Source organism: Benincasa hispida, chromosome 3, assembly GCF_027475165.1.
Source record: "Benincasa hispida cultivar pf3 chromosome 3, pf3_genome.v1.1, whole genome shotgun sequence".
Lineage (NCBI taxonomy): Eukaryota > Viridiplantae > Streptophyta > Magnoliopsida > Cucurbitales > Cucurbitaceae > Benincasa > Benincasa hispida.
In genome coordinates, this window is record NC_143480.1 from 71,624,020 (window position 1) to 71,648,569 (window position 24,550).

General features: G+C 37.6%; 2 protein-coding genes across 2 annotated transcripts; both read right to left on the reverse strand.

The window, feature by feature from the left end:
• Positions 1 to 377: 377 nt before the first annotated feature.
• On the reverse strand, positions 378 to 24,130 carry LOC120074680 (Peptidase S41 family protein). Its single transcript, XM_039027891.2, has 12 exons — positions 23,538 to 24,130; positions 22,433 to 22,514; positions 21,993 to 22,123; positions 21,734 to 21,820; positions 11,367 to 11,445; positions 6,344 to 6,432; positions 5,952 to 5,984; positions 5,708 to 5,827; positions 5,480 to 5,566; positions 5,240 to 5,389; positions 1,165 to 1,272; positions 378 to 789 (listed from the first exon to the last, which is right to left on the reverse strand). Exons 1-12 carry the CDS (start codon positions 23,856 to 23,858, stop codon positions 541 to 543), a joined length of 1,536 nt encoding a protein of 511 aa, XP_038883819.2. The 5' UTR covers positions 23,859 to 24,130; the 3' UTR covers positions 378 to 540.
• Positions 9,806 to 10,766, reverse strand: LOC150037510 (uncharacterized). Its single transcript, XM_090312134.1, has 2 exons — positions 10,217 to 10,766; positions 9,806 to 9,984 (listed from the first exon to the last, which is right to left on the reverse strand). The coding sequence occupies exons 1-2, from the start codon at positions 10,620 to 10,622 to the stop codon at positions 9,956 to 9,958; spliced, it is 435 nt and encodes a 144-aa protein (XP_090168260.1). The 5' UTR covers positions 10,623 to 10,766; the 3' UTR covers positions 9,806 to 9,955.
• Positions 24,131 to 24,550: the final 420 nt, after the last annotated feature.

Here is a 24,550-nt window from a genome sequence, read left to right on the forward strand (position 1 = left end):
TTGTGTTATAAGTAATAAAAATATATATATTTTAAAGTTAATAATAAATTTGGGTTGGTTTGGATTATATTAGGTGAAACCATGAACCAATCCAACCCATAAAATTTTCATTTATTTGAACCCAAACCAACTCAAACCGTATGATTTGAGTTGAGTTGGTCGTTTTTTCGAGTCATCGGGTTTTTTGAACACCCCTAATGGAGATGAATCTCACTCGATCTGAAACGAAAAAAAAATAATACATATCAATTACCCAATGCTCACTTCGACATATATTATTATTAACAATAGGTTTTTAATTTTTTTTTTTTTTTTTTTTTTTTGGGGGGGGGGGGGGGGGTATTTCAATGATGAATTGTACACTTACACAGCAGCAATGACCAACATAGTATCGATCTCGCTAAAACAGCTGACTTGCACAATACAAATAAATCCCAACAAATCTGGTGTAATTTTTATCTATACATATATATACCTTTCTAGTTTCTTTCATATTTACAATCAAATTTTACTTATAAAAGTGAAAGAATTACTATCATTTCAAGAGGCAGTCCCTTTAGATTGTTGAATGTCCAATTCATGCTCAGCTATCATTATACAAGAATCAGCTTCAAGGGGTGAGGCTACGCTCTTGTTTTTGCCTAATATTTCTTTTGGTGAGTTTAGTGAATCTGCTGTACATTGTATATCTGGCATAATGCCCACTCGATCTATCTCATGACGTGCCGGTGATAAGTACTTCGCAACAGTGATAAACAAAGCTGAACCGTCATGAAGCTCCGTGACACTCTGCATCAAGAACACAACACTATCTGAGTTATGCATCATATAGAGACAGGATATCAACTAGATGTGCAAAAGATGGGGTTTTAAGATTTAAAAAACATCCATTCTAACAGACGGTAAGATCGATACTAAAACGTGTTTCGATAGTAGTTTGCTTGACCAACGACCTGATTAGGATGACTTCTTAAGTACTTAAAACACCCTTCTTGGACTTACAAAAAAATACTTTTGAAAAACTAGAAAAGTCATTCCAAACATGTTCCAAGTCTTCGCAAACACATTAGTTGAAAACTCTCGACATTGTCTTCAGTAGAATTGTGCAACAAAATGCTTTCATTGCTTTGAAATGACACATTGTTCTGTACTAAACAAGAATACCTGAATTTTTCCTTTCCCAAACGTCTTATGCCCCACAAGAGTAGCCCGACCGTTGTCGTGGAGCGCTCCTGCTAAAATCTCACTTGCACTAGCACTACCCTCATTGACCTGTATTAAGAATAATAAGAACATAAAGAATATTAGTACAATCAGATGGTTTTCACAACGGTATCCAGAAGTTTTCTTCCTTTCTACTTTAAATTTATTTTCCAATATTTCAATTCAAATGAAAGAGAATTTATACCACAATAACCATTAGAATATGACCGAAGTTGTTAGCTAATACATACACACAAGCAATCAGCTAAATACTAAGAAACAACATAATCGATCATCAATGAGAAAACATTAATAGCAATCAGGACATCATTGAACAAATTGATCTTGAAATAGTTCTTTCACATCTGTATCGGCCTCGGTAAACAATATGAATTGCACAACAGATAATCCTCTTTTCGTTTGAAGTTTCTAAGTGTGAGATTGTAAATTCTACTTGGATTTCAAAAGAAAAAGGAAAAGCAATTTGTAAGCTCTCACATTCTTAAGCAGAACCAATTCTTTCACTTGGTTTGAAGCTCTGAAAGTTATTTTGAGATCAGTCCCCTCTTCCAAGGGCCCTTGGCTACTAATATTTTAAGTAATTAAGTCTAAGAAATTGTCCCTCATACACCTAGATAATAACAAAAGAAGTTTTTCCATTTTCATTTTATTTATATATTTAGATAATTTCTACCCATTTTGATTATTATTTACTCTCCCAATTTTATTCATTTTTTTCCAATAAGTTCTTCATCTCTGTCACTCTTTATTTTAATTTTTATTCTTTGTTTTTCCAATAAGTTTTTTTTTTCAAATTTAAATATTTAAAATTTTATTTTATTGATAATATCTTTTAACCGAAAAGTTAATGATTGTTTTTATATGATAATTATATGATTATTTCATATGTTATTTTATGCTATTAATTTCTCCTACTTGAGTCATTTTTCATATATGCATATTACTCTCCACTTTAAAATTTATTATTCAATGTAGCATTCAAGTTCATATCCATTTTTTTTCTTTTATCTTCAATATTGTCTCATATTGTATTACTACTCAGATTTGGCTGGTAATTTTATATATATATATGCTTATGGAAGTAGTTTATGACTTAAATAAACTTGTTCCGAAGTTTTACAATAAAAACCACACTAGCTTTACAAGTTTTCATGATATCTGTTTTTTTCCTGAAATATCCGCAAATATATTCATAAATTTGAGTTACTGATATCAATATCATCATTGTTATTTCCATCCTTAGGTTCGTTCCTCCATTTGCACTTCACCATTTCTAATGAGCATCTTTTACTTACAATTTATGTTTGTGAACCGACCTCTCATAATGAATAGACTGGGTCTCAGATTCCCTTGGTCGTCCTACTAAATGAATTACTAGGATTTATCTTCAATAGAATATTATGTACTCACAAATTCCCAAAAATAAAGTATGACCACCTGCAACATCCCACATTGCATACCAATTTAAGTATTTTCCCTCTTAAGATTCTTTGATACCTTTGAAACCAAATAGGGAAAAGAGTAGATGTTACAACATCAAATCAACCAATAACATTTTAGCTTTATTCTTACTTTACATAGAGATGCTATGCTCCCAACACTTGCCACTAAAGGAACAGTGAAAGAACAAATGAGATAGGACCTCTCCCAACTTGAAACAAAGAACACAGACTGGAAGAAGCAAACTCATTGCAGAACATCTCATCTGTATTTTGTCCAAAAAGTATTATAGTGAGTTTGGGAGAGCTTTTGAGACCTTGATTTTAGTGAGAGCACTTTTTCTGTACGCACTTTAGAAGAAGCATTAAATGTTTGAGAATAATTGACTTTAAATTTCTGTTTTGTATTTTCTTTTCTTTTTATGTTTCCCTCTTTGGAAGTTTGTACATTTCAGCAATTTTCTTATCGTTATATTAATGAGAAGTTGTTTTTTGTTAAAAAATTAAGGGGATATGAACATCCGAACTTAAGGGAAGGAGTATATACAGCTATGCTCACTTTTCCCACTTCTATGTTACTCTTAAACATGAGAATTTTGAGTGATAAATGCGTTTATCCATGACAAAAGTTTTGAAATACTTCCAAATATACTCACTTTTCTTTTTCTTTTTCTTTCTCTCTCTTTCTTTTTCTTTTTTTTTTTCCTTAAATTTTTGTGAGTGTCCGGATAATCTTATGCATAGATAAACTAATTCATTTGATAATCGCCTATCCCTACTACATTAGATTGTCAAGAAAATTAATAAATTATTAAATTGTAAGTAGGTGCTCACAATGGCTTGAATTCTCATTGCCTCTAAGTTTGTTACTAACTTACTACTTACATTGGCCCTTCTTGACCAGAAGGCCCACCCAAGATGGTTTACACTCGAAACATAGTCCAATTACATGTGTTTCCTAAGGATGGTCAGTTTTTCTTCTTCTTTTTTCTTTTTTTTTCTTTTTTTTTTTTTTTTTTTTTTTTTTTTTTTGATAAGAACAACAGCTTTCAAGGATGGTCAGTTTTGTTTAAAGTGTTTGTAAGAATTTTCAAAACCACTATTAATTATCTAATTGTAATCACCAAGTCATCCCAAATTCACCATTAATCTTCCCAAAATGAGCTGTGTCATATCTAGATTCCTTTGAACAAGAACTTCTCATTGATATAATGAAAACGGATAAATGTTCAAGGGATACAAATCCCCAAGGGAGAGGAAACAAAGAATGAGAGGAAAAAGGAAAAATCAAGAAACTAGAGGCAACTACACTCAAATTGAGATGAGCCCTGAGAATAATAGATCTATAAATAGTTCATGCATTATTAACAGCTTTTTCAAGAGCTCTTCATGCTAATAAGTTGTAATAACTTCACTGGTAAAAGGCCACTTAAATCGAAATTTGACTTCAGCCCCTAACCAGCCAGATATGAACTTTTCTTGGGCATTTTGTCTCCAAAAAAACACCTTTGATCAAGTCTTGATTACAATAGTCATAAAGGAGTCCTAACCCAATTTCCAGATTCTCTATCTTCTACTGAACCCAAAGACACCCCATCATCAAGTAATTCAGATAAACCTTTAAAGTCTCGATTTGTCTCCAACAAATTTCTTCTAAATATCAATGCCTTGGAGTATTTAACTCCAATAATACAATATGGACCACATGTTAATATAATTATATTATTGAGTAATTTAACGAACAGATTAAAATCTATAATTAAATGGACCAATGGACTTTCCCTGAGTGTGTTATTTAGGGTGGATACCCAACAACTCTTATGGAAAGGGCTTAGGAAAGAGTCCATAAATAGGATGCAAGAATTATGATCTCCAATACACATATTTTGGTTCTCTTGTTTCTCATATGACAGTTTTAGTTACGGTGTGTTTACTTGAGAAGGATATTACCACATCCAAAATCATTGTCCAATTTTCTATAGTGTCTACATAGATCCAACTTAGATCATTCTTCTTAAGTTCTTGATTCTAGTGATTCATTATGCATGATTTTGAAGTTCCTGCATTTGAAAAGCACTTAACATCACCCCATCATATCATAATACTGTTTCATGCATTACTTATAAAATGTGACCCACGAGTACATGCACAGAACACTAAGAATATGTAACCCAAACTGGAGGCCTTTCGTTCCAATTAGATTATGGATATTATTAGGGCCAGACTACCTCTTGACCCTTCAACGCTAATTCAGTTTGCCAAAGAAGACATTGCTCCTCGCACGTTCTCCTTATTCTCCTTATTCTCCTTGCACAAGTGATTTATCAACAGACTACTCAGTCTTTCTGCCTAAAGAAATCTAAGAAGGATCTAAAAACCAGATTCATTTATCATGTAAACATACACATATCAGCACTCACATATTTAAACACACATTAAACCAGTACACTTACAGTGCAGGAGAAGAGCAAGGTAATTCATCAATCATTGTTTGCCCCTTCCATTTGTTACTTCTATATGATTAATTATCAGATTAGCATGTAGCTTAAGTTTCAAAAGAAAAGAAAAGAACTTACAAGCACAACAAGTGGATCGTGTGTTATAGCATGGCCATCAATCATGTTAATGGGTGACATATTCCCATCTCGATCAATTGTATTTACTAAAGTTTCATCCCCATCTAGCCATATTTGGGCAACTTCAAGCCCTGCTTTTACAAGCCCTCCCTGAAACATGTAGTTTCAATTAATTAGTGAAGATCAGGTTGAGCGTTTACTTCAAAGAAATTAATCAGTTTCAGAAAACAAGAGGATTACTGGGTTGTTCCGTAAGTCAAGAATGTATGATTGCACACCCTGGCTTTCCATTTCATGAATTGTGTTTTCCATGTCAGAGGCTGCAGTCTGTCAATATTAGACAAAAGCAATTTACATAAGCAAACATGCCTTCCATAGCCATGATCCTTAGATACTATAACCAGATAAGATTCTTTGATTGACAAGTTGTCTAGATCTAGACTCTTGAAAGATGTTGGTCAACATTACCTGAGAGAAGGCTAATAATTTAACATAGCCAGTCTTGGACAATTGGCCATCTTGTGTTCTATGTGGAATAATTGCACTGGATACTGGAGAGAGTTTAATGTATTCTCTTGGAATTTTGACCTTCAAGATATGTGAAGACATGTCAAGTAGAGATTATATAAAGAAGAAAAAGGAAGAAGAAGATTTGCTTTTGCATTATGCGACTACACACTCCTCAAAAAACCAATATTGGGTGGTTTAGTACCTCTCTGATGCTCGAGTTGCTCATATCTCTAACCTGAAAAATAAAATGCTCAATGAATACGTAGTGTGATCAGAATTTGCTATTGCTGTTAGTAAATAAATTTATGAAAGCAAATATGTGTTAAGACTTCATAGAGCAGGACAATCATTTAAATGGAAAAGTGGTTTTTAAGATCCAGTTTGCTATAATAGAAAGGTCGTGCTCTGAGTTTAGGCTTGAGTGATCTCAAGAGAGGAAGTGTCCAAGTATTTTGAAATTACTTGGGAGTTAATGTAGTTATTCTATTTGTATCTTCAAACACTATTCCAGTTATTTAAGTTCTATCAATTTGATTAAATACTCGTTTTGCCATTTCAATTGTATTGGCCATTCAACGACAATTTGGTACTTACATCATGAACTTTCACTGTGACTATTGTTCCAACACGCCCTCGGAGTTTTTGTGCCACTGTTTCACCATCAAAACCATCCAGTCTTTCCCCTAAAGCCTCACAAATAGTAAAGTTAGGTTGAACCATACAAAAATTAGATGGAAAATAAAATTTTCTGCAGACGAGGTCAGATCAAGATGAACTATTATAGTAAATGCAAGTATTATTATCTGAAATTAAATACTTCATGATTGTTGAAGCAGATTAGTTGTATCTTGACTTCATAATCAACTTGTATCTTCCGTTTAAACCTTCTTTTGCAGACCACTGAACCACAAAAGAGTTTTTCATTGAAAGTAATATTAAAGCAAGGGAAGTTAAATAGCTATAAACAACTATTGTTGTTAAAAATGAAGCCTGAACAAGAATTTGTTATATGGATCTAGGAAAGCACATCCACTCGACTACAGTACATCTTTGAGAAGCAGATTTTAGTCTAGAAGTAAACAGATTTTCTATTGAAGAACAACTTCAATCATCTATTGTAACATTTGGTGTGTCCTTATACATATTAATAAGTGATGGCCATAAACAAGCTCCATGAGGCAATGAGTGGCAGCGATATCTTGAGAAATATGCAAGAGTAAGAACTTCATCCTTAGACATTGTAAAACTTTTAGGTTTGAGAAAGAATCAGAATACTTCATTCATTCACCAAAAATATGAATATATACAAGTGTACAAAGCATAGAAAAAGAAAATATCACAAAATATTTACAAGAATGGAAAACCCTAACTATAGAATTATAACACTCCCCCTCAAGTTGGAGCATATATGTTAATCATGCCCAACTTGTTACATAGATAATCTATACGTCTTCCATCCAATGCTTTCGTGAAGATATCTCATAATTGTTCTCCAGTCTTCACATATCCTGTAGATACCAACCCTTGTTGAATTTTCTCACGTACAAAATGGAAATCAACTTCAATATGTTTAGTCATTTCATGAAATACTAGATTAGACGCAATATGAAGTTTGTTTGATTATCACACCACAACTTTGTCGGTGTGGTGATTTCAAATCCCAACTCAACAAGAAGTTCATATATCCAAATCAATTCACACAGATTGTGTCATTGCTCTATATTCTGATTCTACACTTGAACGTGACACCACATTTTGCTTCTTACTCTTCCAAGAAATCAAATTACCACCAACAAAAACACAATACCCTGAGGTTGATCTTCTATCTTCTTTAGATCCTGCCTAATCGGCGTCTGAGAAACATTCAATATTAGTATGACCATAATCCCTATATAATAAACCACGCCCGGGAGCAGCCTTCAAATAACAAAGAATCTGTTCCAATGCAGCCCAATGATCAACTGTAGGGCATGACATGTACTGACTCACAATACTTACTGAATAGGTTATGTCGGGTCGAGTCACTATAAGGTAATTAAGTTTTCCCACTAACCTCCTATATTTTTCAAGATCTTTTAGCAATTCTCCATCTTTTGTGAGTTGTAAGTTGGGCATTATTGGTGTACTACATGGCTTAGCCCCTAGCTTTCCTGTTTCAGTCAATAAGTCAAATACATATTTTCTCTGTGATAATAGAATTCCTTTCTTGCTTCTTATTACCTCAATCCCTAAGAAGTATTTCAACATACCCAAATCTTTTGTATGGAATTGACTGTGAAGAAAGATCTTTAGAGACTGGATACCTAAAGCATCATCACCAGTAATCACAATATCATCCACATATACGACTAACAAGATGACACCACCCTCAGATCTCTTAAAAAAGACTGAATGATCTGACCTGCTCTTCTGCATTCCAAAGCTTTCAATCACCTGACTAAATTTTCCAAACCAAGCTCGTGGGCTCTACTTTAATCCATACAAGGATTTAGAAGGCAACACACTGTTCCATTCTCCCCCTGAGCAACAAACCCTGGTGGTTGCTCCATATAAACCTCTTCTTGAATATCACCATGAAGAAATACATTTTTAATATCAAGCTGATGTAAAGGCCAATGATTGATTGAAGCTAATGAAATAAACAACCTCACAGATGCCATTTTTGCTACAGGAGAAAAAGTATCAGCATAGTCAACGCCAAAAGTTTCTGCGTAGCCTTTCGCTACAAGGCGCGCTTTTAACCGAGCAACAGAACCATCAGGATTGACTTTAACTGCAAACACCCATTTGCAAATGATAGCCTTCTTTCCTGCAAGAAGAGAGACTAAATCCCAAGTATAATTATCATCTAAGGCAGTCATCTCCACTATTGCGGCACACCAACTGGGATGAGACAAAGCCTCATGAACAGTTTTCAAGATGGATACAAACTCTAAGGATGCAATGAATGAACATGTTGAAGGCGACAAATGGTTATATGAAACAAAAGAGGAAATAGGATGAGCACATGTACGTTTACCTTTACGAAGAGCAATAGGAAGATCATCACCCGTTTCTAGATCCAATGACGAAGAAGACTCTAGTACAGGGCATAGAACTGGAGGAGGTTGTCGTCGAGTATAGACCTTAACAGTGGGAGGAAAAGTAGAGGTAACCACAGGTAGAGATGAATTAGAATGAGGATCGGAAGGAGAAATAATTATATAGACAAGGAAATCATCCTCTAATTCCTTATGCTCCCCCTGACTCTTATTCGAAGAGAAAGACGGTGATAAAAATGGGGTATGTTCAAAAAACGTGATATCAGGAGAGACTAAATATTTATTTAGACTAGGACAATAACACCGATACCCCTTTTGGACACTGGAATAACCAAGGAAAATACATTTTAAGGACTTTGGATCCAATTTGGTATGCTGAGGCCGAACATCCCGAACAAAGCAGGTACAACCAAATATTTTAGATGGAATGGGAAACAAATGTTGCTTGGGGCATAAAGTACGAAAAGGTATCTCACCCTTAAGAATGGAAGAGGGCATGCGATTTATTAAGAAACAAGCTGTGGAAACAGCATCAGCCCAAAAGGATTTTGGAACATGTATCTGAAACATCAAAGCTCTGGCTGTCTCAATGAGATGATGATTCTTTCGTTCTGCAACCCCATTTTGAGATGGAGTATCGACACAAGAAGATTGATGAAGAATGTCATGGGCATCTAAATAAGACTTGAGTGTATGAGAGATATTCCTTAGCATTATCACTCCATAGGATTTTAAGAGCACCACTAAACTGAGTTTGAATTTCAGCATGGAAGTTACGAAAATGAGAAAGTAACTCAGAACGACTTTTCATTAAATATAACCACGTAACACGAGAATAGTCATCGACAAATGTAACAAAATACCTAAACCCTCCTTTGGACTCAACAGGATATGGACCCCAAACATTAGAATGGACTAATACAAAAGGAGCACTAGCTCGTTTATTGACTCGAGGATACAAACTCAGACGATGAAATTTAGCAAACTGACATGACTCACAATCTAAAGAAGACAAATGTTAAAGTTGTGGACGAAGACTCTTCAACACAGAGATAGGCAAATGACCCGAACGCAATGCTTTTCAAAGGGAGATGACACGCTAGAGCATGTGATAGCTGTAGGTGTTTGTGGTTCAAAGATGTAAAGACCTCCAAATTCCCGCCCTTTACCAATAGTCTGTTTCGTCGTAAGATCCTGAAATAAGCAATAACAAGGAAAAAATGAGACACAACAATGAAGATCACGAGGGAGTTTACTGACCGAAATCAAATTAAACGAGAAATATGGTAAATTTAAAATTGATGACAAATTGATTCAGTGAGATGGACGGTTCCTAATCCTAAAACAAGAGTGGAGGTTCCATCAACTATAGTGACATTAGGTGAAGAGGTAGACGTACAAAGGTTAGAGAATAAACTGGGGTTACCTGTCATATGGTCTGTAGCGCCAGAGTCAATGACCCATTTTGACGTGGGAATAGAAGATGATGCCCTCAATGACTCTGCGATGGTCGTAATGGGAGTAGAAGATGATGCCCTCAATGACTCTTGATACTGCTGAAATTTAGCAAACTCCTCTGCAGAAATCGTAATTGACTTGTCAAGATTATCAGGAGTAGAGGCGACATGTGTAGAGGGTGATGGCATCCTCTGACCCTTATTCAGCAATCTTCTGCATTCACGTTTCGTATGGCCAAGTTTATGACAATAATAGCAAACAACACCTCCTGGATTTGATCTCCATGAATAGTAGTTGGATCCATTCAACTTGTGTTCAGTTACTTTTGACACCATAGGAACAATCTCAGACATTACTGGTTTCTTATCAGCCATTACCTCAAAAAATAGACACCGGACAGCAGAGTACCAAACCCTAATTTACCGAAGAGATGTCTTTACAAGCAGTGAGTATATATATCTATATATCCCAAACAAACACACCACCAAGAAGAGCCAAAAACACTGAGGAAACCCACAGAAGTTGGACGAAAAACGACGGCGCACGCGCCTACACGCACCGGCGCGTGGATGGACAGCAAGTTGCAACAATCGGCGCGTGAGCCTCACGCGCTGCTCAGATGGCAACAGGACTTTTGGGGTTTTGTAGATCAGGGGCTGGGCTCCTCGTTGGACTGGGCAGTGTCAAAAAAAATAGTTTTTTTCTTTTTTCCAGCGGCAGCGGCAGCTGATGACTACGGCGACGGTGGCTAACGACGACGAACGAACCGAAGACGATGACTGTGAGTAAAAGTGTAAACTTACCTCTCCACAAAACCCCAAACATATCACAAATGGGTTCTAAATTCTCAAACCCTAAGGTTCATAAAACCCTAAGTTTGTTTAGAGAGGTCTGATACCATGTAAAACTCTTAGGTTTGAGAAAGAATCAGAATACTTTATTCATTCGCCAAAGATATGAATATATACAAGTGTACAAAGCATAGAAAATGAAAATATGACAAAATATTTACAATAATGGAAAACCCTAACTATAGAATTATAACAGACATAATGAAGAGCTAGGAATTGAATCACATTGTGAAAAAAAAAAAAAGGAAAAAAGGAAAAATAATCTACCGTTAATTTCAACCAGTTCATCTCCTTCATGTATGCCAACACGTGCAGCAGGGCTACCATCTATGATGGATAAAACAATCTGCAATGTCAATGAATAAATGAAAGAACCAGTGCATTACACACAGTGACAAATACGTACCTTCACTTATTTATTTATAATTATTATTATTTTAGGAAAATTTGTACGAATGACCCATTTTTTGGACACAAAATGTCAAATGACCCATTTTTAAAAAATAATGTAAACTGACCCTCTGCTGACATCATCGCCATACCAAATTATGTAAATTGCTCTCACCTCTGTCTTCTTACCCTTTTACTGAAAATCAACCAAAACTAAAAACTCTTCAAATTTCCCAAGCGTAACGGCTTCATATTGCTCATAAGCTCTAGACAGTTTTGCTGCGTTTTAAAATCCATCATTTGGGCTTGCAAAGATTCCGCTGCCGCCAACAAATCGAATCTGATCGGTAAGTGATTTCAATCTGTGCCTGAAAATGTCTTAAACTGATCGGTAATGGGGCTTTGTGGGTCGTTCTAGGTTTAGAAATACTGTGAACCTATGGTTTTTTGTTTTTTGTTTTTTTTTTTTTGTTTTCGATGTGTTCTATGGTTGAAGACGAGTAAAAAGAAAGAATGTGAGCAAGATAAGTGAGAGTGAAATCGGCGAGAGCGATACTAGAGAGAGCGACACCGGAAAGGGTGGGTCATTCTGGGGTTTAGAAATACTGTGAACCTATGATTTTTTGTTTGTTTTTTTTGTTTTTGATGTGTTCTGTGGTTGATGACAAGTAAAAAGAAAGAATGTGAGCAAGATAAATGAGAGTTACCAGAGAGTGATACTAGAGAGCGATACCAGCGAGACTTAAACAGAATGTTTTTATAATTTTTTTCTGAAGGAGTTTAGTGATTGAATTTTTATTTCATGCAGAAGTGATTTAAGACGTTTATGAATACTTGTAGACCAATTTCCTGGTCAAGTAATAAGCTTGGTCCACATTGCTAATGCGAACAAGACTGTAAAGGAGAAGCTTACCCCAAGGCAGTTAGAGATGTTCAAGAGAACAGTTTTTGGGCGATCTGTAGACGTTGACATGGTGTTGTTGAGATAAGTGAATAGCACAAGAGCTGACTCAATCTCATTCCCTGTTGGTGGAAAGGTCGTCACTTTTTCGAATGATGATTTTTTGTTGATGACTGGTTTGTGGCGATCCCCTATGCGAGTTGATCAGCATGAGCAATCCTCATATGAACTTGCAATCAAGTATTTCGGTAATCGAGTGACGAAGAACACCTTACATGTCCGTCTACTAGAAGAACAATACAAGGAGTTGGAGTTTGAAAATTACGAGGATACTGTGAAGATCATATTAGTCTACTACACGAAGGTTGCAATGATGGGAAAAAAACAAGCAGAAAAATGCAGTGGACCTTAAACGTTTTAAGGGCATTCAGAACATAGAGTACTACAACAGTCTAGACTGGGATCTCCCCATACTACAAGAGTCCACTACGACTGCAAAGACTCTAAATGGATATGTTTCGTTCCTTGGCGGCCACAATTACATGTAAACACGGGATACCAAATGAGTCGAAATCCTTACACGTGCATTCCTTCGTGTGAAGATTCACAATACTGTCTAATCGATTATCTCGCACGTGGACCTGATAACAATCAATAGGCTCAACTCGATATCGTCTGCCTTTATCGGCCTCACTTGCCAATCGGGTTTCACAGTAGTCAAAGTGCAATGTCGTTCGAGATGCCCAGTAATTCCTCCATTCGTAGAACCACGATTGGAGCATTTCTCAAACATGTTCAATCAAGCATACTATGAGCAATAGTCGATACTCTTTAGTTAACAAATTGAAAAACTCTGCATTGTTGGTCATGCCCACCTTTGAAGACTGATGTCTTCCAAATATTTCGAGACAACATCGTCTGGAAAACTACGGAGTTCGTCCCATTTTGTCTGAAACTCTATCATGCGAAATGCCCTTGCTGCATCTCTAAATATCCCAATAGCCGTACTATCCTTAAAATTTGTAATAAAATTCTGTTCTATGTGTCACATGCACAATTCATGAAATGCTATGGGAAAAAATGCACGAATTGTATTGTTGATAGATACCATCCGATCAGACACAAACACCATATTATCGGGTTCTCTGATAATGCATTTCAAGTTCAACATAAACCATTTCCATGATCGATCGATTTCATTGTCCACTATTGCATATGCTAGTGGGTATAATTGATTGTTCCTGTCCATAGAAACTGCAACCAACATGGTCTCTTTGTACTTTCCTTTCAAGTGCGACCCATCAACAATTATCACAGGCCGATAGCTTGCGAAACCTCTAAATACAAGACCCTAATGCCATAAAATATACTTGAAATGCACATCATTTTCAAGTTTGATCTCAAACACTGTACCCGAATTCTCTATTTTTAACGCTTCCCCATAAGCATGTAGTATGGAGTATAAGTATTCTGGAGTACCTCTAGTGAAATCATATGCGACTTCCCTTGCACTCCACGCTTTATCATAACTATTGAAGTAGAAAAAGAAGACGACACAAGGAGTTTACGTGGAAAACCCTAATTCAGGGAAGAAAAACCACGGTAGAAAAGGACTTATTATTTTATGTCATATTTACAATAGACCCAACCTCAGATATAAATAGAATGAGGTGAAACCCTAATTTAGCAAATATAGTAAAAAGACAAAAATGCCCTTAGGGCTAATTCAACGTATTTCAACACTCCCCCTCAAGTTGGGGCATAAATATCGGCAAGACCCAACTTGCTAATACAAGCTTCAAACGTCTGTCTCGATAACCCTTTCGTAAAAACATCTGCAATCTGTTGGACTGAAGGTACATAGGGAATACAAATAGCTCCGCGGTCTAACTTTTCTTTAATAAAGTGCCTATCAATTTCCACATGTTTGGTTCTATCATGTTGCACGGGATTATTCGCAATACTGATGACAGCCTTATTATCACAATAAGGCTTCATGGGCCCCAGACTACTCTCGTGAAGATCAGATAAAACTTTCTGCAACCAGATTTCTTCACACACTCCCAGATTCATAGCTCTATACTCTGCCTCAGCACTACTTCTGGCCACTACACCCTGTTTTTTACTCTGCCAAGTTACCAAATTTCCCCATACAAAGGTACAGTACCCTGAGGTTGACTTTCTATCAGTCACAGATCCGGCCCAATCTGAGTCAGTATATGTCTCGATGCTTCGTGTGTCATGTTTTCTGAACACCAAGCCCTTCCCAGGGGTGGACTTTAAATATCTCAAAATTCGAGTCACAGTTTCTATGTGCTCCTCATATGGACTCTACATGAACTGACTTACTACACTCACAGCATAGGAGATGTCGGGCCTAGTATGAGACAAGTAAATCAGTTTTCCTACTAGGCATTGATACCTCTCCTTATTCACAGGAACTCCTTCCGAAACACTTTTCAGTTTGCTATTGACCTCAATAGGAGTGTCAATAGGTTTGCATCCGGTCATTCCTGTTTCCTTTAACAAGTCCAGAGTGTACTTCCGCTGAGAAACAGATATTGACCTCAATAGGAGTGTCAATAGGTTTGCATCCGGTCATTCCTGTTTCCTTTAACAAGTCCAGAGTGTACTTCCGCTGAGAAACAGATATTCCTGCTTTTGATCTTGCCACTTCCATCCCTAGAAAATACCTTAAACTACCAAGATCCTTAATTTCAAATTCACTTGCCATCCTTTGTTTTAGCTTAGCAATTTCTGCCGTATCATCCCCTGATAGGATGATGTCATCAACATACACTACCAACATAGCAATCTTTCCTAAGGGTGATTTTTTGGTAAACAAGGTATGATCAGAATGCCCCTGAACAAACCCTTGGGACTTAACAAACACGGTGAACCTGTCAAACCAGGCCCTAAGAGACTGCTTCAACCCATATAAAAACTTCCTGAGTTTGCAAACATGATTCCCAAACTTAGCTTAGAAACCTAGAGGTGGACTCATATAAACTTCCTCTTCCAACTCACCATTTAGGAATGCGTTCTTTACATCTAGTTGATGTAAGGGCCAATCTTTATTCACGGCGACAGACAGAAGAACACGAATCGTGTTTAACTTAGCCACTGGGGAAAAAGTTTCTGAATAATCAATCCCATACGTCTGAGTGAATCCTTTAGCAACTAACCTAGCTTTATACCTCTCGAGTGTTCCGTCAGACTTATACTTCACTGTGAACACCCATTTGCAACCAACTGTTTTGTGACCTCTAGGGAGAGCTACTAACTCCCAAGTCTTATTTGCCTCAAGAGCTCTCATTTCCTACATTACTGCTGCTTTCCACTCGGGAACTTCCATGGCCACATGTACACTGGTAGGTATTGTTAGAGCATCTAGCTGAGTAGTAAAAGCCTTAAAAACAGGAGATAAGTTACTATAGGTCAGAAAACTATGCAAAGGGTATTTTGTACATGACCTGGTTCCCTTTCTCAGAGCAATTGACATATCCAGAGTGGTATCATAGTTGTCAGTTTTCGTCTGTCCCTTTTCAGTATCAGACTTTTGAGACAATTCTGCATCTTCTTGAGGATCTTTCAGCATCTCATTACTTCCTGAAGTTTCAACCTTCTCTGAGCTCATTTCATCATTTTCTATGTTCCCAGACTTTTCTTCAAGACTCTCCTTTGAAACAACGGGATCTTGAACCTGAGCTGGTTCCGACGCTTGGACACTTTCCGATAGAACACCAGAGGTTTCTTGAATTTCCTTTCTGAGATTCCTCCTATAGTATGTTATCCAGGGCACTTGTCTAGTAGGAAGAACCGACACGGGAACAACAGGAGCAGAATTAGGTTCAAGAATAGGTAGACTAGGTCCAGGAACATTGGGACTAGGCTCAGGTTCAGAAATATTCGGACTAGGCTCAAGATTGAGGCTAATGGGTATGGAGTACATGGAATTGTTAGTCTCTTCATTCGTGGTCTCCCCCTGAAGATGACTAACGGGAAAGAACGGTTTTTCTTCAAGGAACGTGACATCCATAGTGACAAAATATTTTCTGGAAGATGGATGAAAGCATTTATAGCCTCGCTGATGAAGGGGATACCCGACAAACACACATATTTTAGCTCGTGGAGCAAACTTAGTCCGGTGTGGACCATGAGTATGAACAAAGGCTGTACACCCAAACACACGAAGAGGAACCTCATGAATAAGACGAGTAGACTGATAGGACTCTTTGAAGCACTCAAGAGGAGTTTGAAACTTTAGAACTCGTGAAGGCATTCTATTAATTAGATGAGTTGCGGTAAGAACCGCATCTCCCCACAGGTACGAAGGAAGAGACGCTGGAATTATCAAGGAACGAGCAACTTCAATGAGATGGCGATTTTTCCGTTCAGCTACCCCATTTTGTTGTGGAGTATATGCACACGAGTTTTGATGGATGATCCCTTTGGACATAGGAATTCCTAGAAGGTGTGGTTGACAAACTCACGACCATTGTCACTTCGGAGGATGGCAATCTTTGTGTTAAACTGTGTTAATACAGTGGTATAGAACTGTTTGAAGGTAGATAAAATCTCGGACTTATCAGCAAGGAGATATACCCATGTAAGTCGGGTATGGTCATCAATGAAAGTTACAAACCACCGTTTACCAGACAGGGTAGCGATGCTCGAGGGACCCCAAACATCACTGTGGACCAGGTGAAAAGGCTGGATAGGTTTATAGGGCTGAGAAACAAACGACACGCGAGGTTGTTTAGCACGTATACAGACATCACAAGATAATGAAGAAACATTCACATTATGAAATAAATGAGGAAACAAATATCGCATATATTAAAAACTAGGATGTCCAAGACGAAAATGCCACAATAAATAATTTGTTTCAGATATAGTAAACGAAGATAAAAGACTAGTCCTAAACAAGTTTCTGGAGGAAGCATCTGTAGAAAGGAAATATAGGCCTCTGTCATATCGGGCAGTGTCAATCGTCTTCCCGAGCTCAAGTCCTGAAACAAAGTAGTATTTGGTGAGAAGACAACTCTACAATTCAAATCTTTTGTTATTTTGCTTATTGATAATAAGTTGTAAGAAATTTTGGGCACATGTAAGACATTTAGCAGAGTTAATCCCTGAAATGGTGACAGTCTGCCTTTTCCAGCAACAGGAACGAAGGACCCATCCGCAATTCGAATCCTCTCATTTCCAGCACTTGGATAGTATGAGAGAAACCGGTCGGATGAGCCAGTCAAGTGATCGGTTGCTCCTAAATCTAGAATCCATAACTCATTCCCTTCAACAAGGAAACTAAAAGATTGAGGGTTACCTAATTGAGCAACTGTTCCGATTCCTATGGTACCTAAATCACCAGGATTAGTCACTGGAGGCTGTGTCTGAGGTTGTGCAGCCCCCTCAACTGATTCACCCACTAGAGCACGCCCAAATTCCGACTTGTCATTCGGAGGGCGATGTTTACCATTTGGAGGGCGACCATGCAATTTCCAGCACTGATCCTTCGTGTGCCACTGTTTTTTGCAATGCTCACAAACTGGGGGTATTTTACTATTCTGCTTGTCACCATCAACTCCAACGGACTTTACCCCGAAGGCAGTTGACTCTACAGTGGTAACACCTGGCCCGTTCATTGCACTCGATCTATCTTCTTCCAATCTAACTTCTGAACAGACCTCCATGAGAGACGGAATTGGTTTCTGCCCTAGTATTCTACTACGAACTGTATCAAATTTGGGATGCAGCCTAGCAAGAAAATCATACACACGCTCAACCTCTTCTATCTTGGAGTATTGAATTCCATCTTGTGGGCAGGTCCAGATGATCTCCCGACATAGATCCATTTCTTGCCATAACAATGACATCTTGCTGAAGTATGACGTTACATCCATGCTACCTTGTTTGCATTCGTGAACCTGTTTACGTAGAGTATACAGGCGGGATGCGTTCTGACGCCTCGAATATAACCTTCGGACTGCATCCCAAATATCTCGGGCAGTGGCTGAATAGAGTAAGGGTTTCCCGATTTGTGGTTCCATGCTACTGATTAACATTGAGCGGAGCAAAGAATCCTCTGCCTTTCAGACACGCTCTTGAGGATCCCCAGGATTCGGTCGTGGTATCTCTCCAGTTAAATATCCAAACTTATGGTGTCCCTCAAGAACCATTTTAATTGTTTGGGACCAAGAGAAGTAATTTTGCCCATTCAACTTCTCTCCCGTGATCATTCCTGCAGAATTTTCAATTGTTCCAGATAAAAGATTAGAAGTTGGAAGAGTAGGAAACATTGATACCAGATTTTCTGAATACATCGGGGAAGAATCATGGCCATTCAATCTGGCTCCCAAGGCGACCATCTGTTGCTGAAGACTAACTAATTGTTGTTGGAGTTCCCCATGAGATTCAGATCTAGAATTTTTCTGTCTAAAAACCATGGGATTTTCTTCAATGGAATCACCCATTCGAAACTGGGGCTGAACTGAATATACATGAGGAAGAAGCTGTCCACCATGGTACTGTGAAGAAGCTACTGTCGGAAGTCCACCAGCGGCAAAGTTCGGCAACCCGTGACCAGCGCTGCTCCCAGACGGCTGTGATGGTGGGTAACGGACAGAAGGCTCGGCGATCGACTGCGAGGTTGAAGAAATCGCGCCGATCTGACCCGACCCGGCAGCTGGAGCAAACCCATGACCGTCTGGTGTAGATCCGATTCTGTGCGACGCTGAGGTACCGATCGGTTGTAGATCGATCGCGTGCGCCGGCTGGGGAACGTGCGAGGCTGAAACGGTTGTGTGCAAAATTGAGGGTCCGATCGGTTGTGACTTGTTCGCGTGCGCCGGCTGGAAAGCGTGACCTTCCACCACCACCTGTTGTTCGGCTGGAAAGGTCCGATCGATGGTGTTCGGTTGGAACGGCTGAGACTGGAAGCTAATCGGCGCGCCAGCTGGAGCAATCCCACCACCTGCTGTTCGGCTCGCTAGCTGGATCTATTCGACTGAGCCACCTGGGATGATGGTTCGGAGATAGCGGTCAACCGCTGCTTGAATCACAGCCTCATTAGTCAGCGTACCTTCACCTATCAAGTTTGATGACTGAGTTTCTTCTACCGGGGCTAGGGTTTCATCACCTTGCTCTGATACCATATTGAAGTAGAAAAAGAAGACGACACAAGGAGTTTACGTGAAAAACCCTAATTCAGGGAAGAAAAACCACGATAGAAAAGGACTTATTATTTTATGTCATATTTACAATAGACCCAACCTCAGATATAAATAGAATGAGGTGAAACCCTAATTTAGCAAATATAGTAAAAAGACAAAAATGCCCTTAGGGCTAATTCAACGTATTTCAATAATAACTTATGTTCACGCCATAATCTCTCCTCATATCCTCAACAATATGACAAGATTTATAAATACGCCCTATTCCTATAAACTTATCTTTAATCAACTGACCAACAACCGTAGCAGTTGCTTGTCCATGATCGCGATTCAGAATTCCTATGGAATATGTGTACGAACTGCAGTACTTTGTAATCTTGAATATATCAGACCCTTCCATTTTCACTGCACGAAGGCTCCACTTACAAGTCTCCCTAATACATTTGACAGTGAACAAAGATTTGGTTGACTTTCTGACCCTAAATTCAGAATTGTTGTGGATGGACAAAATAGATTATCGCATTTTCAAGTCTTTTTTACTCAAAAATAGTTGACCAACTTCAACGTTCTCTGTCCTAGATGAAGAGGTACCAGGCATAATCAACTCTCCCCTATAACTTGAAGACACAAATGGTGGAACCACTGAAGCCGTTGTAGAACAACGCACATCTCTATGATCACGATCCATTTCATTCAATCCTGCTGGTTGCTAATTAACATCCACTGAAAGACCACAACGTTGCTCTGGATGACCACAATCCACATAATTAAGTCTAGATGATCTCTCATTACCAACAACTGAAGTACCGCTCAATTTTGTATCACCATAATTCATTGAATTCAATCTTGCTGGATTAGTGCGGTCATTGTCTAGTGATAATGTTGATAGTACAGTATTGGTAGACAATGGAATATCATCCTCTTCTCGACGAAACTGATATGATTCCTCGTATTGTCTGTCCACAGTCGTATCATCATAACTCACATTTCTAAACTTCATTCTAATATTTTCGTCCTGATTCGATTTTAGCATTACAGATAACTGAAGTCTAATAAGCTCTTCTTGAAAAAGAATGAAGCGAACATCATCATCATTCCTTATGTATCGTGGAGGGACTTCATATTCAAGCTTATATTTAACTCTCATTATAAGAAAAAACTCTGAAGAACTGGCATTTGTAACCCTGTAAATGTGAGATTTAAGTTCATACTTCAAATAGACACAATGATTCCTATCAACTCTCCCCCAATATACGAATTTTCATTTTCATCCCAATCACCACCATATCAAATAAGAAGACACTTTTCTGTCATCCTAGAAAGTAAGAGAACATTTGTCATTAAGTTGTACAAGCAATTGAAGTGTACTCTCGCTCTCTCTTAATCTCGCTCTCTCTCTTACTCTTGCTCTCTCTCACTCTCGTTCTATCTCTCGCTCTCTCTCTCCCAATACAAAATTTCAAAATGCTACATTTCCAAAAATAACACAGCAAAAATAATGAAACGGCCTCAAAATAATGAAATATCGTTCTGAAAAACTTGTTCTGTTCTGAAAAAGCCTCGTCTTTTGTTTGAAGAAACTCCGTTCAACAAAACACCGTCGAAAACCGGAGAAGTAATCACCGCTAACATGTAGTTTAGAGTTTAAAGAAATCACCATTGTATTGTGTTTAGATATTATTGATTTGAGACTTTAGTTGTGAAAATTGTCAAATCATTCGTACACTAACGAGCAATCACATCAAACCAGGGAATTTCAAGCGAGAGCGAGAGTGTTTAACCAGACGAGAGTGAGACTTATAATGTGAGGCACTTGTGAGGGCAATTTACGTAATTTAGTATGGCAATGATGTCAGCAGAGGGTCAATTGCCATTATTTTTTAAAAATTGGTCATTTGACATTTTGGGCCCAAAAAATTTGTCATCCGTACAAATTTCCCATTATTTTATTGTTGTTACTATTATTACTTTATTTTTATTTTTTTTTAAAAGAAATGTTTGTCATTATTCATATGAGAAGTTATATGATATTGGGGATTCAAATTTTTGACCTTTTAATCAAGGATGTAGTGTCTTAACAAGTTGAGCTATAATTAGAGACCTATAATGAAGTTTTGACTTTTTCAAACAGCATAGTGAAAAATTAGATTTTGAAAAATGTTACTAACCAAATGGCCAGTTATTGGTTCCACATTTATGTAGAGGCCTACTCCCTGCAAGTTGCCATCGTTGCCAATCCTAAAGCTTTGATACTCCTGCAATAGAAACTGTCAGATAAATGGGAAGTTCTTTCAAATACAAAGTCAGCCAAGAAACTTTTCCAACACAAACTAGCATATTCAACTTGTTGTCAAAATATAAAAACTATGTGGGAAAACAACGAACAGATTATTTGTCAAAGCTTAACATGATAGCCTTAGCAAACACCTTTGGGCTTATAATCCGTGTAAATGGATCACCAAGCGTAGACAGCATTGCACTGACTTTCTTATATGCTGCATCGCCCGACTTCAAGGGAAACATTTCCACCATTGTTTGCTGCAACTTTAAGTCCCAATCTGCAAATGAGGAACAATATTGCGTCAGATTTAGTTAATTTAACCAAGACTAGAACTTTAGCAGTCAGCACTATGGTCCAAAAAAAACAACTTCAGTATTACTGCAATAGACAGGAAAAAAAGCCATCATACAAACCCAAGCAAATCTATTTTATGGACCCTGGGATTTGACGGCGGACTTAAAAAGCCTCCCGAGGGGAAAAATAGAGATGTCTCCCATTTCATGCTTTGTTGTTCATATCATTTATTTTCTTTACATGAAAATTAGCAAGCAAACATGATATTCTAATATGATAATAGGCCAGATACCTTGATGATTAAAAGTCGGATCAATGAATGTTTCTCTGATCAATCCCCAAGCCTCAATCAGAGTCCTCTGAACTGTATTCACCTGACAAAGAGAACCACCCAGCAAAAATCATTCAACTACTTTGATCACAGATGGGAAAAATCAAAAGAAAGTCGCAAAACAACGAAACTACGCAGAAAAGCAATTCTTAGAGAAGGAGAAGCACAAATGGTTTGTTTGTTATTGCATCCAATATGACAATTCTCTCATTTTGGAAAGAGACGGTGAAAGAAAAACCTCAAACACCTTTCAATCGAAATTTAAGTTTGGTACCAAAACTTTCGTGGTTGTGTTTACGTAGTCTCCATATAATAAAAAGTTTCTAATAGAATTCTAAGCTTTCAAGAGTTATGCCCATTAAGTCCCGATACTTTCCTTTCAAGAAAATGTCCCTATACTTTTAAAAGATTTCTAATAGCGTCTGTAAAAGTTCAATTTTATAACTAATGAGTGCAATTATTTGTTTAACACTAACACGAGATGAAAATAATTATGCAACCTTAAGATCATACAGTGGACTGATTTTGCATACAGTTCTTAAATATTACAATCAGTATGCCGCGCAAGCATTAATCTAATATGGTCATCAATTGAAGTCCAGTGATTAGTTAGAAACTTTTTTTTAGTAATGAAACAACATAGATGCAATCATAAAAGTCTAAACACTCAAAGTCATATTTTACATTAATGGTTTCAAATCCATTTCTAAATTCTAAACACTTAATGACTCAAAATTTAATGAGTTATATACTTTTAAACATAATTTTCATAGTACTTTTGAGTTATAAAAAAAATTTAAGTGGTTTTTAAAAATGACAAAAGTGACCATTTTGAAACCACTCCCAAACCAATTTTCACAGAAAGCACAACAAAAATTATTTTAACTATTTCAAAATCACTCCAAAACATGCCTTATTTCATTTACCAATCAGCCTAACATAACCACTTATCACAGCTTAGCACGATCATATATGGAGTTAGCCAATTCCACACCACAACATGGTTCAAAATAGACAATTAACATTACGAGCAAGAAAAGCAAAAAAGAAACGTAAACAAATTAACCTCGGGGGCACGGGAAACTGGGAAAGCAACAGTGAGAGATTCAGCAAGAGCAGGGGAATCACAGCAAACGGAGCTTAAAGCAGCAGCAGCAGCAGCAAAGCCCATAACACATTTCCCAACAGACCCAATAAGTCTTTGCCGAGCAGGTTCACTTCCAAAATCACTGGCGGCGGCGAGAACTCTCCATTTCCGTCGTCCATGGTGGCCGGAGTTCGAAAACCGGCAAAAACGGATCGGAGACGAAATGGGTGTGGGGAGATCGGGTGAAAACGGAGAACAAGGAGGTGGTTTGAAGTCGAGGGTCGGAAGAAGAGCGTCCATTGTTTGTTGGGTTGGGTGTGAAGGCGGAGAAAGGAGTTTTGAAGAAGGAAAAACGTCCCTGGGGTTTGTTGGGATTCCAACGGTGAGGCCCCATATGGGATTCTTGTGGCAAAACTCGTGGCTGTGACGGTCACTACGTTGCGTCTGAGAGTGAGCTGCGTCTTGGTGTCATCTCGTGGCGCCACTCATTTGGCTCAAAAAGATTTGGATTTTTTCCGAGTGTTGTGTCGTGACTGTTCAAGTTAGTGTGGCCATCAAGAAGAAGTCAAAATGGAATTCGCTTAATTGAAACGTTTGGCTTTAAAACTAATTCTAAGAGAATCAACGGATACCAAATGACGATGTCCGTGAAATTCTTCTACAAAATTATCGAAATTATGAAAATCGAGGAAGATTGTTTGAAGGAAAATTGACAAAAATAATTTATTTGGAGTATGATTTTGTATTTTTGACCTACTTTTGAAAAACAAGTTTTTGTGACCCCTTTGATGATGAAAATGATGTAAGCATAGAAAAGATTTGTTGTACAATTACTCTTATCCCCTTACTAAATTCTCACTTTCAATTTCAACGATCAACCTACCAAATTAATTCAAAAAAAATTTCCGTCTCAAAGATTTATTCACAAAAAAATTATTTTATCCAAAAATAAATGACAAAAAATTATTTTTCACATTCCAACACTAAAAATT